The 13,449-nt window shown below is 36.7% G+C and overlaps 1 protein-coding gene across 1 annotated transcript in view; it reads left to right on the top strand.

The window, feature by feature from the left end:
* Positions 1–13,449, top strand: part of form3 (formin 3) — a 183,317-nt gene that overhangs the window by 154,640 nt on the left and 15,228 nt on the right. The window contains exons 4-15 of the mRNA XM_071587447.1: positions 898–1,057; positions 1,327–1,360; positions 2,372–2,522; positions 4,551–4,782; positions 5,800–6,140; positions 6,853–7,071; positions 7,604–7,665; positions 7,786–7,974; positions 9,266–9,437; positions 9,812–9,990; positions 11,610–11,736; positions 12,691–12,811. Of these exons, the coding sequence (XP_071443548.1) occupies positions 898–1,057; positions 1,327–1,360; positions 2,372–2,522; positions 4,551–4,782; positions 5,800–6,140; positions 6,853–7,071; positions 7,604–7,665; positions 7,786–7,974; positions 9,266–9,437; positions 9,812–9,990; positions 11,610–11,736; positions 12,691–12,811 (1,987 nt within the window). The remainder of the gene's footprint in view (positions 1–897; positions 1,058–1,326; positions 1,361–2,371; positions 2,523–4,550; positions 4,783–5,799; positions 6,141–6,852; positions 7,072–7,603; positions 7,666–7,785; positions 7,975–9,265; positions 9,438–9,811; positions 9,991–11,609; positions 11,737–12,690; positions 12,812–13,449) is intronic.

Raw genomic sequence — 13,449 nt, 5'->3', positions numbered from 1 at the left:
GGTAAAACGGAACTGTGTACATGAAAATATAAATATTCTGTGGGTAAGAATGCAAAGTAGGTCCCAAAGCTCTTACACTGGCCATATGAAATTGTGAGCTGATACCAGATGCCAATTTACTCTCGACGAATTTCAACTTTGTGTATGTGTTAGTTTGATTTAGCTCATTTGACTAATTATGCTCCTCCATTATGTAAGACCTGGATTTAATTTATTACATTTGAGGTGTACTTAGACTTTTCGTTTTAAAATATTTTCGCTATGTTCTAATTGAATTTCAGTTTACTTTTTTCATTCATGCATTGCTATTTATCCTATTTTAACGCTATCAATTAACATTATTTCAATCCTCACAATAATTAAATAATTTCTATCCCAGTAAAATATTTGTAGATAATTGTTGAAATTTGTTAAATTATGGTGAAAATTTTAATGGAAAAAGCATAAAAATATTTTCATTTTTATAATTTTTTGTTTTATTTGATTTATCGGTGAATATTCTAATCTATTTTTTCAAAGTTCCACCCTCGTATGTTAGTTGGAATAAACCGCACATAAAATTTTACTTGCTGCCTACGATATCTACCCGCGGTCAGATCTGCCACAGAGTTTGAAATAAATTTGCAACATTTTTTTATTTTAAAGGATCCTTTTAGATCTTGGAAGGGTTGTAATATTATGGTGAATAAATTATGTGAAAGCCATATAATCAAGCTTTTACCGGCAGGATACATCAGAGTTTAATAATTTTTATGATCCTCTCTTATCTTGTGTCTCTGAGTTATTTAGATTTTCAGGTCATCTGCATCATTTAAGTATTGTAATTTGGCTTAAGATTTGAATTAAAAAAATAAGTTTTGGATGGTTCGAAGGATGAATGACCTTGAGGTTTTTCAGTCGCTTAAGGGTGAGAAATACCGGTTCCGCGTGGTGGTGGATGAACTCAGGCTGGCCACTTCACTAGACTACCAAACAGCATTGGTTGCATTTGTGAATTGCCTTATCATCTCAACGCCGAGACTGAAAGAAAGGATACGAGTCCGCAATGAATTCATTGGTGAGTTTACGTCATATTGAATTTTTCAATGCTTATTGGAATTCATGTGATAGTTAAATACGTATGATGTGTGTTTCATATAAAAGCCGCATGAAAATTAAATTATTCAATTGTTCAAGCTCTAATTCATTTACCCTCCATAAATCTATAACATTGTATTGTTACGAATTCCTAAGAATAATTAAATATTAGTGTTATTGCTGGATTGATATAAATGCATTACTTTTCACATGTCAGAAATTGTAATGATATTATCTCTTTTGATGCAGGTCTTAAGCTCCTACAAGTCCTCAACGAGCTAAGGTAATGACAGTTTTTTATAAGCATGATTATATTTAGTAATATGAAATTTTGGGGCGATTCACATCAAGGGATGGCCCAGGTTTGATTTTACATTCGGAAAATACTTTGATGAATGAATGAAAAAGTAACGAACTTTAAGATATTACGTGTTTATTTAGATTTTGGATGCAATTTAGATCGCTTCCCTTAATATTGATGGTTCCGATGCTAATTGGATTTCGGTTTATGTGATATGGGACCCAAATTATTGCCCAAATACAAACAAAAATCGCCAGGGTTCCTTAGCGTAAACACCTTAGTAGAAGTGCTAAGTATTATACAGGTATCTTGAACTTTTATTGTAAGAGAACTTTTTGGAGATCATTTTTCATGTGTCTCCTTGCTTATAAGCAGAAAATAACTTGAGAATTTTTTTGAGCATTAAATTATACACTTCTTACTCCACTATTCTATTACTCTTAGATTACTCACAGACACTGGATTGCTGATTGGAATTCCAATATTGAATTATTTTTCCCCTTTCTTAAGAGATGAGCAATTTCAAATAACTCAAAGATCTATTTCTGGTTTATCTTCGCGAATTAGAGTTTTCAACTCGAATCTCCGTCGCCTGAAAGTTTAATTACGCTAGGAATTTCATGGGAAGGCATTTCTATGCTATTGATACTTATTATGAAAAACTTAATGTTGTGGTTGCACGGTTGAGTATTTTAAATTTTTAATTTTATATCAAGACCATGGGCAGTCTTAATTTTTTTCGTGAATCTTCAAGTTTTTGACTAAAATTATGGTTGTTTGAGAACCCTGGCTGTTGTTTAAACACCAAGTACAGGAGTATAATTTACCTAAGTTTTAAACAATGCTACGATATTTCTGGAGTCCAGTTGCACAGGATTCGTATATTTTGCGATGAAAATATCTCATAATTTCATGATGAAATTTGTTATACTCTATCTGTGTTTACCTCCGGGGTACATTTTTTTAATCGATGTTTTCTTTCTTGGGCGGCAGGAAGAGCACGGGTGAGCCGGGATCGGGTGATCTCAGCGTGCAATTGGACGTGTTCGAAGAGCAGAGGGAGAGCGATGAGTGCCAACATCTAGGACAGGACAGCCTGGATCTTAATTCGCATCTCGATGTCTTTTACGCCATCCTCAGAATGGTAAGCCTCTGCACTTCTACTGCGTACAGTGGTGACCGCTCGCCCCTTGTTCTTTTAAAGATGCCTCGCAACAATTCGCAATCATCCCGTTCATTCAAAATAGTCTCATTGCTTTACGATTGAATTTTAATCGAATTTCCTAATGCTGTTGTTAACTCCCATGCCAATGTAAATTAATGAACTCCGCGTCTCCAGAGCCGGATTGTTTAATCACGCATTTGCGTCAGAAACGTCGGGTGTCCTGGGTTTTTGATTGGTGTGCATTCCTCATTTCCTCCTGGAGTCCAGCCAGTATTGCGCTTTCCTACAAGTTTTTAATTACCCAATGGCCTTCGAAAGGCCCCTCATACCCACCGAAAATTTTACTAAGCGACATGGAGTACCTACACGTGTGCACAGTATTTATATTTTGAATTTCAGCGTTTATAAGCCTATGTTCATTATAGGATGGCAATATAGATGAAACTGATAACTGAAATTTTATTATATGCAATGAATAACACTAAACTTAACCATTCTGTGTTGAGTTTAATTATTTGCATTAATGACATTTTTAGTAAGAAGTCATCTGAGCGCAGTTCACGTCGCATGAACCAAATCAAAGAAAAAGTTAATGAAATCGAGGTGGTGATTACAAAATACTTAACCTCCCTTACCGTTTGAAGTCAGCGTTCTACCCGTTACCCTCCACTTCAACTCACAGGTGTCTCTCTAGAAGCTTCCCAAAGAGGAGCGTAATTAAGTCGGTTTGGTTTTCTCACGTCGGAATGGGAGATTTCGTAATGGTAGTTATTCTTTATTGCTTCATGCTCTATTTCATAGATTAGCAACAAATATTTTTACTCTATGAGCTTATTTTTTAGACCTCAAGTGTAGAGTGGTGGTCAATCGGCTCCCTCCATTCGTCCCTGAATGAGATTCATCTTCTAGGTCTTGGGAGCTGAGCGCGGATGAATGGAAACAACAATCTGAATACTCAGATAATAAATATTATTAAACTTGGGCTTGGACTAAGTCTAACTCAAAATTGGCTCTGAAACGCAATGGTGCTGACACATTGCATGTAATTTAGTATGTAGATTACCATGTTTCCTACGAATAAGAACGAGCATAGATCACCTGGATCATGCCGCATCTTCACTTAATTCAAATTCCCAAAGTACTGTTATTCTAAGAAACCACGGAGGATGCCACGGCAGTAACTTTTAACGGAACCATCCGCTAATGTGTATTACAATCGACAATTTCCAAGAGTAAAAATTATTCGTCTTGGACTGGATTCTCACAGTTTGTTTGTGTCTATGTATAACTTAATTTATTTTTAAGGAATGATACTCACATATAGAATAATGAATCTCTGCCTAATATTCATTTCTGCTATGGCAAACTGGCAGGTAAATTACGGGACCATTAGTATTCACTCCGTAGGTGCCAATGGGATTTCCCGTCGCGATGTACTTGAAACCGCAGACCAATAGATACATATAATTTTTTAAAGTCCATGAGTTTAAACGGTAAACCTCACGGGAAATCTGTGGCATCAAATCTTTAAAAGTGGAAAAATTTATCTTTATTATAATTTAATATTATTGACATCTCATGGATGTCAATAATATTAAATTGGTGACTTTGAAGCTTTTTTTCTCAAGCAGGGTTCTGATCGCATTTTTGCCTGCCTATGTGTGTTTGATTTCCGTCCGGTCAGTAGAGCGCTGGTCTGCTTAGCACTGGGCCGGGGCTAAATTCTGGGCGACGCCTCTGAGAGTCCGTAGCTTCACCCAAGGCGTGTGGGGTTTCGGGTACTACATCTTCTTGCACAGTGGTGGCACAGGGAGAGGAACTGACCACCATATCCTGAATGTTTGAATCATTTGACCTAGTACTAGGCGGACTTCACTCTCACGTACCAAACAAACCCATTTTTGCCTTGCGTCCGAATCGTGTTGCTTTTGCAGCATCAGTACCCTGGCTTGCACTCTACAGGGCTCACCAATTTAGTCCTTTTCTTTGTTCCAATCACACGTGCAGGTTGCCGGATTGCCACAGGAGAGCAACTTTTTGGGGATCCTGCAGCACTTGCTCCGCCTCGACCCCCGCGGAGATGGCAAGGAGGCGGGAGGGGCGGCGCTCGCGTGGGAGACAGCCGAGACCCTCGTCCACCGCGCCTCGCTCATCGAGGGACCCGACGATGCTGCACGCCTCCTACACCGGCCGCCACCCTCCGCCAATCAGAACTCCACCTCAGCCAGCTGCTCTTGCAGTAAGTCTGTTGGAGCAAGGTCCTACCAAATATTAGGTCCCGGGGCTACGGCTTCGACACTTTTAGTCGCTGTGATTGTCATTAACAAAATGGAAAACACTCAACACCAAAACGCTTGGCGTGAAATTTCTGTTTCCTATGAATTAAATTTCAGACCCATGCGGGGTTCCGTGTTTAGAAACACGGTATTGGAGAAAAAGTACGGTATTTTTCTAAACAGCCTTCACTTCTTATGGAATGATTTTTTAAATTTTTTGTTTTGTCTAAAAGCGATTTCCTTCCATTTAAAAAGGTCTAGATCCCCCTTTTGAGTCTTTCCGTTAACGCCTTCATCTTTTTTTTTCATATGCTCATCTTAAAATATACCACATTCATTTTCCAACTTGAAATCGGCTGTTTATCTTTGCTTCATGGCGAATTTAGAGAGACCGGTAACACGAATTTTACATTTGAATTGCTACCAAAAACTACCGAAAACTCAAACACGGTGACAAAAAACACCGTATCTCGTAAATTACAGGTCGGGGAAACACTGGTTGCCTATCGCGCAGGATAGTTATAAACTGACGTAACTGTATCAGGATTTTCCTTGATATTTTGATGTTATATTCTTTTTATTGATATTTGAGTACTGTAATAGAAACCCTCTTTGCTAATGCATAAAGTAATCTTTACTTCGAAAATATTCGTTGCCAAATATAAATCAAAATAATCATTTTGATAATTTACCAAAAATTCATCAGACGAAAAAATGATTTTGCTGCGAATTTAAATGTTCATAATGGCATGATTTTGTAGTGATCCGTGGGTTGTTGGATGTGGTAATATCCTAGCAAAACTTTCATTTACTTTATCATTATTAATAATTTTCCTTGAGAGTTTTTTAGATATTAATTAGAATAATTGCATGAAAATCTAAAAATTTATTGAAATGCGAATATTCAAAGTTTCCTTGATATTGAGCGTGAAGCTGTTGATTTCATCTAAACTCTCGTCCCTCTTTGAATCCTGCTACAGGAAGTGAAGCAAAGCCAGGGGGTGGAAATCCTCCTCCACCAGCTCCTCCACCCCCACCTCCACCACCACCCCCACCTATGATCTGCATTGGAGGGGGTGCACCACCACCCCCGCCTCCCCCACCTCCACCGCCACTTGCACCTGGTGGCTGTCCCCCTCCACCACCACCCCCTTCACCACTGCTGATGAGGGCTCGAAAGATGGCTGTGGGCAGTGCCAAAAATGCACCGGACGGTGACACAAGAGAGGATGAGGACTCACACAAACTGCCACAACAGGAAACTCCTGTTCCAAAGGCGAAAATGAAAACGATCAACTGGAACAAGATTCCAAACCATAAGGTGAGTTTTTAAAATAATCTGTTCTCAGATTGCAAAGCAATCACCAAGAATTATTTTTATTCATAACAATAGCACCATGTGCACAAATTGTTATCTCTGCGTTCACTTGTTCATGTAACTTTGAAGAATTTTGTTGTTGACCATGCATGGATTAAAATCTTTACATGTTTGCAATGATTTATTTGCTCATTTGACAGTTTTTACCCATCCACCATTAAAAAAATGTTTTGTGAAATGGTCCTGTACAATAAATCCCAGATTTGAAGGAAGTAATTTCGCCAGAAGAACTGGTCAATGTTTATCCCAGTTCTGACAAAGAGATAAGGAGTATTATATGAGGACTTAATGGATATAGGCTTGATTTTTCATGCAGCAAACATATTCTATATACTATTTATAAGTATAATTAACAAAGGAATGGAGGCAATCTAGAGGTTTATTTATTTATGGGAAGGGGAAAGTGCACTTAATTCCTCAGCAGTCCTTATAAGGTTGTGATTGTAAGGATTATAAAATATTACCAGTGTGTTTTTGTTTCTAGCCACTTCACATAGGACAACATCTGTGGGAGGTTAAGACACCCCTTTGTTTACAATAGCCATGGCTCTTTAAGCTGTAAGGAGAGAAACTGCTGCTTATATTTTTTTATAAGAATCTCACAAACAGTGCAATAAAATTACAGAATCATTACGTGCCTCCTATGCCCTTGCAGGTGGTAAGCGACAAACGAAATATTTGGGCTCTTGTGGCTCGGTCCCATGAGAGCTCCCCGATGGCTGACCTCGACTGGGAGGAGATGGAAGGTCTATTTTGTCAGCAAGTGCCACCCCCATCACCAGCAACCACAGGGGGTCCTGGAGGAGGATTCACTCCTACCTCCTCCCCCAAGCTTGGAGGTCGAGATGACAGAACCAAAAGAGATTCGATTGAGGTAAATCCAATGACTTCTCTCAAAATAGTTAGATACTAACCTGTCTAGAAATTGTCCCTTATGTACTCATATGGGTAATTTATACCCTTCATAAAGGTGAATTGATATGTGATAAATTTTTATTTTACCTAATGTATTGCCCATATGTCATGAACCTATATGAATTAACTTTACCAAGCATGCACAGATTGAAAGTTGCGCTGAGGTAATCATGACACATTTTAGTTTGGGAAAAACATCTTCCTAATAAAGGCCTTTGTGTTGATTGGTCAGCAGTGACTTTCTAAATCACAGTTTTTATCATGGTATTAGCCTTAGTCACTTAGTCCAGTATTAGCAAATTTAGAAAAATATAAATGTTTAGCAAAAGCATTTTTTTCTCTGTTTTAATCATGTTAATGAGTGATGCATATTTACAGAGTGCTGGTTTCATATTCATGTTATTCAAATAATCATTAACAAAAAATATTCCCCAACTATTATCCTCCTATTTGATCATATATTTATTGTGTGTGCTCTTTTATTTTGACAGATAACCCTTTTAGATGGAAAAAGAAGTCTAAATGTGAACATCTTTCTGAAGCAGTTCAAAAGGTGAAGTTCATAATTATTTCTAAACATATGTTGAGGGTATCAACGTTTGATTTTTCTTTGCATTAACAAAAGTAATGTTATCTTTGAATGATTGTAATTCCACCAAACTCTTACTTTCAGTTCAAATGATGACATCATTCGTTTGGTGAAAGCGGGTTCTCATGGGGAAATCGGAGCAGAGAAGCTTTGTGGTCTCTTGCGCATTCTCCCAGAAATGGATGAACTTGAGACCCTGAGAGCTTTTGATGGTGACAGAAGCCGCCTAGGAAATGCAGAGCGCTTTTTACTCCAACTGAGTTCCATGCCAAAGTAAATATTTTCAAAGAGTCTCTCTCTGATAATTATTGTTATTTGTTATTTTCCTTTTACCTGAGGTCCCGCTTGCTTTATTTCATCCCTTTTAGCTTTTCTTGAGTGGATAGAAAAAAGTATATTTTTGATATAGATTTCCAAATTGTTAATCCTTATGCCTTATAGTGAATGATCACCTGGATCAGGATTCTTTGCTTGATTATAAATCACAAATATATGTACGAGTATATCTCCCACTTCCTGTTCTTTCTGTCAAACTTAAATAAATAGATCAGTTGAATGTGTTAGCACAGGACTGTCCTCTCCAAGAGTCAGATTTCTTTCTTTTTTGCCATTTGCCCTTTCTTCTATGGTTTTTAATGCATGGTACAGGAAAATGGCACCTTTGCCCTCCATCCTCTCGATTGCCCTTCTCCCAGCTGAAGGGCCAGGGTAGAAATACCACATTTATAACCCTCCCCATTCCATCTTATTGAGTGGTTACTTTTGCATATTTTGTAGACTGCTGGTGCATGGGACATAAAATCATTTCAATGAATTATATAGCAGAAGGATTATATTTTAGTGAGATGAAGTCTGATGCTGAATTAGGAAAGTCAGGTCTGCATTCATGGGAAAATAAGAGGGTCAATTAAATCTGGGAAGGTAATTTGTATGTTAAAATTAAGGACTGTGCAGGAAAATTTGTAAAAAAAGGTTTATAAAATGTGAGTAGGTGGAAAGAGTTGATTATACCTCCTTGTCAGATGTGTAATGAATGCCAAAGTCCTTTGAAATGGAATTTTAAATTGGAGCAGAGGAAGAAAACTTCATATTCACCATGCTGAGCAGTGAATAAGAACAAGACATTTTTTTACACAAAATCAAAGAAAACTTTTTTACAAGAAACAGGAGAGCATAAAATCGTGGTTGAATTACTGGAGCAGCTAGGAAGAGTGAAAAGGCATTGTGCATAGTATGGTGATAAAGTGAAAAGAACAAAATGGTTCAGTATAGGAGCATTTTCAAAACTGTGAACCCCCTCCGGAAAGACTCCTCAGCCAAACTCCCCTTTTTCCATGTGTCATGGCAAATAATCTTCTTTTCACTTTCCGGTCTATATAACTTCTGTATGAAATCACTTCAAGGAATATTACTACTTGGAATTTTCTCCATATCGATTTTGAAGAGGGAGATTGTGAATTGTATGTTCTCATTTTAAATTTGGCTTCCATTATGATTTACAGAAAATTGGATGCAATTCTGGAGGTGTATTATTGTTACTTATAGTACCAACTCTTATTTACAGTTATCGTTTGAGAATCGAAAGCATGCTCTTGAAAGAAGAATTTGGAGCAAATGTAGCTTACCTTGGTCCCAGCATACGTGCAATGACAACGGCTGCAAAGGATATCATGGCCAGTCACTCACTTCGAGAAGTCTTCTACATGGTCCTGGTTGCTGGGAATTTTCTCAATTCAGTAAGTTTAAGTGGAACTTACTGTGAAGAAAGTCTTAAATTTATGTTTTTTCATCTATCAGTATACTTACATTTTTTAAATCAAAGCACTAATTGGAAAAAATTTCAAAGGAATAAATATGAGACCTTTCTATTGTTTCAGGCTTCACTTCGTAGAAGTATTTAATATCCATACTAAAAAGAAAGACTTTTACTTTTCCGCAGATTTTATTATATGGTACAACGCGTTTCACCGACTCGGTGAAATGCATTGTGCCATATAATAAATTCTGTGGAAAAGTACAAGTCTTTCTTTTTAGTATGGATATGAGACCTTTTTTTATGTACATGAGCCATCTAATTGTCATTCTAAACTATTTTGTGTTATTTGAACAGGGAGGCTATGCTGGTAATGCTGCTGGTGTTAAATTGAGTTCTCTTCAAAAGCTGACGGAGATTCGAGCCAATAAACCTGGGATGAACCTCATCCACTTTGTGGCAATGCAGGCCGAAAGGAAAGATCCACGTCTTCTCCAATTTCCTGATGAGATGCCAACCCTAGAGGATGCAACTAAGTAACTATAAGGCTAAACTTTTTGCTCTGGATGATAAATAATAATGTGTTGCTTGTATTGATGATTAGATTTTAGGAGGCTTAGGAAGTAGCCTGCTGCTTGCCAGGCTACTTCCAGTATGAGTAGTAAGCTACTTTTTATAGATAGGATGTTGCTTCTCTCTGAAGAGGAGGCTTATTGTCTGCAAAGTAAAAGAATGTTTACCCCGTTATCTGCAGTAAAGTGTAGCTTTCATAATCCCAAAAATGCAACTGAAATCTGATTATTGGTAGGAAATTCTAAGATGATTAAAAAGTTCAAACTCTCAATGCAATTTTCTCTTCTGATGGTATGCTACTTTGAGTAGACTAAATACGCATCTTTCCTACCACAGTAGAACATTATTGTGAAATACCTATTTAGTTTGAAATAGTGTTTAAAACTACCAGATGTCCCCAGTCTAAGCCATAGTATTGGGCATACCTTTTTTATGGTTTAATGGAAATCAGTATGTCTCCAATGAAGTTCACTCCTGCCCTGATTGAGAGAAACACAGTTTTAATATTTTTTCAATTTCTTTTTACATATAATTCATTAGCCTAGGTAGTTAATAAATCTGTAGATTTTTTAAATTTGATATGAGGGTGCACATTCAGCAGTACATTTCTCAGAAAAAATTCAACTTTCCTCCAGCTGGAGATAATTTATTTTTGCTTACCGATGAGCAGTCCACCTGTGATTCTCAGCTATGCCTAAAATAGTATCACTGGCCTTTTTCTAAATCACTATTTCTGTTCTTTACTTTTACCTGAACATCTTTCTTGTTAATCGCTCTGTAAAAACTGTGATAACTAATTTTTCAGCAAAGAATAGCTTATAATGCTGATTAAATACCATCATGATTTAATACCCAAATCATCAAAAATCGCCATTTTTTTAAGCTACGAATTTTGAATTCTGAAGTAATAAAAATAAGCTAAGGTCCTGTGAAGTCCAGTTAAAAGATTTGTGAGTTTGTGCCATTATTAACCTAATACTACTTAAGCAATAAGTAAATATTAGATGCTTCACAGTGGTTTCTTTCTATAAAATGCAGGTAATCAATATTATGCCATTTCCCAAATCTCTATATAATTTGCATTGCAATCATTTGTGATTTGTTGAAGAGATAGAGTAACTGAACGGATTGTTTACTTTGAACTAGTAAACCCATCATTCATTTTGCATTGATTTCACATTGATCTGAAAACAGCACTTTGGCCTTTACATTGGATTTTTGACAACAATATCACCATAGGCAATTACAAACATCCAAGCCCTAGATGGAGAAAAACCCACATTGGCAGTAATCGAACCCACAACCTCTGGGTGGGCAGGCGAGGACATTACTATGCCGCCACTGGAGCCAGCTAAGTTTAATACTGTTTAGTATAAGCAGGAGTTTTACTGCTTTTCCACAAAGGAGCTGTAATTTCAATACTCAAAATAATGTCTCCAACATTGGTTTTAGATTCTGTGATTTATGAGTCATATGGTATTGCAATGATAGGCAGGAATCGATGGCTAAGCAACTTTCCAGTGCTTGATACTGATATTCAACTTATGATATTAGCTTATTTTAAATGTCTATCCATTTTCAGGACTACTGTAGAGCAACTTAAGAATGAAGTCTTAGCCCTGGAAGGACGTATTAAAAAAGTTAAACTACAAATTGATTTGCCCACCACCGATCCAGACATCAGAGCCCAAATGATGCAATTCATTCAGGTGAGTAATATTTTCTAAGACAGCATCAGTACATAGTTTTCAATCAGAAATTTGCGGGTCAAGAGTTTCAATACTGAAAATATCATGAAGGCAAGTTAACACTTTGTCAAGGCATCAGATTTGTCTAATAGGGGCAATGTTGTACATTGTACTTTGAAAAATAAAAACATGTTCTGCAGAGAAGTAAGTCTCCAGTTGGAAGATGGTGTCTAAATTAACCCTTTCACTGTGGTAAACTCTCTGGAATCTTTTTCCTCACATGCGGCAAAAATGGAAGGTATTGTGTCTCTGTAACATTTATTACTCGTGAAATAATAAAATAATCGAAATTATAAAAAGATTTAAATAATAAAAATAATCTAGATTTCTTGTTTACTTAATGGAATATTTTTTATTAATTTATTTTGACAAAGATAATCTTTATAAAATTTTAAAGTTTGACAACACACCACAGGGGGGTTAAAAGGTACATTCATAGCAGCCTACCGTGCGAAAGTACTAGGTACGTTCACAGCAGCAAAAGAGTTAAGATCAGCATAAATTACAGTTGACAACTATGTGCTAAAAATTGCTTGGAATTTATTTAAGCTGATCAAAGTAGCTACAGATCTGAAATCTTAAATTCACCCCATATCAATTCTTTTTAACTGGTACTTTGTTAATTGAAGGTTTACTGTAACGCATAAACTTTTTTGGTGTTTTTGTTGGTGATCACATCACCGCTGGTAGTAGTATTTGCTCATTTTATTGACTGCTTTGGGATATTAAAATAATAGTGTAGACATGTATAATATTTATCTTTAGATACACATCTTAATTTCATAGAGTATTTACCTAATTTGGATATTGTTCTACTGTCAAAATCAACATTCTTTTCTCTAAACTATTTAATTGATGACTGAGAAGTGTTTCTTTAAGAACATAGTTATTCATGTATGGTAACTCACACTTCAGGTGGCAGTACAAGAGGTTGCAGGGCTTCAGCAAGGACTTCTAGCTGTTGAAAATGCTAGAAAGGAATTGGCTGCCTTTTTCTGTGAGGATGAGTTTCCAGGAAGCAGCTCAGGAAATGGAGGTTAGCAGTGAAATAAATTGAGTTTGTTGTTATCAGCTTATGCCAAACAAAAATGAAATATTATGATTTGTTGTGTCAACATATCTCTCCACCATGCGAAAGCATGTTTGTCCTCCATGGTTTCCTGTAGAACAGATAGCAGGTGCTTTCCCAAGCATTCAGAATAGCAAATATCCCCAAAGAAGCAACATTAGCAGATAAATACTAAACATGTACATACTACACTGACTGATATGTGGGAAGTGTAAGCATAATGGTAGGCAATTGTAAGTCCAAAGCCAACATGCATGAAATGTAGGTTGATGCCATCATTTAGGAAAGAGCCAAATTTGAAAATCACAAGCAACATCAACTTGGCAGTGATCCCTTTGTATCATTCACAGTGGGCATTCCATATCTCAGTATCTTTTTGGTACACATTTGGCATTGGATAGGTCATGGTGATGAAAAGTACAACTGAAGCATGGTTATTTGCCAATATATACAATCCACATGTTAAATAAATATGGCAAAACCTGTGCTACCTTGGATATAATTTAAATATGCTGGAAACAGTGAATGAGGACCCAACATTTTTTTCTTCCCTTTGGCATTATCATTAGATTCAACACTTTCCATGGGTGTGGTTTCTGTGGCTT

Source organism: Hetaerina americana, unplaced genomic scaffold (genome assembly GCF_022747635.1).
Source record: "Hetaerina americana unplaced genomic scaffold, ioHetAmer1.1.p SCAF_3, whole genome shotgun sequence".
NCBI classification, from domain to species: domain Eukaryota; kingdom Metazoa; phylum Arthropoda; class Insecta; order Odonata; family Calopterygidae; genus Hetaerina; species Hetaerina americana.
The sequence above is the reverse complement of the archived record's forward strand: the minus strand, read 5'-3'. Positions and strand labels throughout refer to the sequence as shown.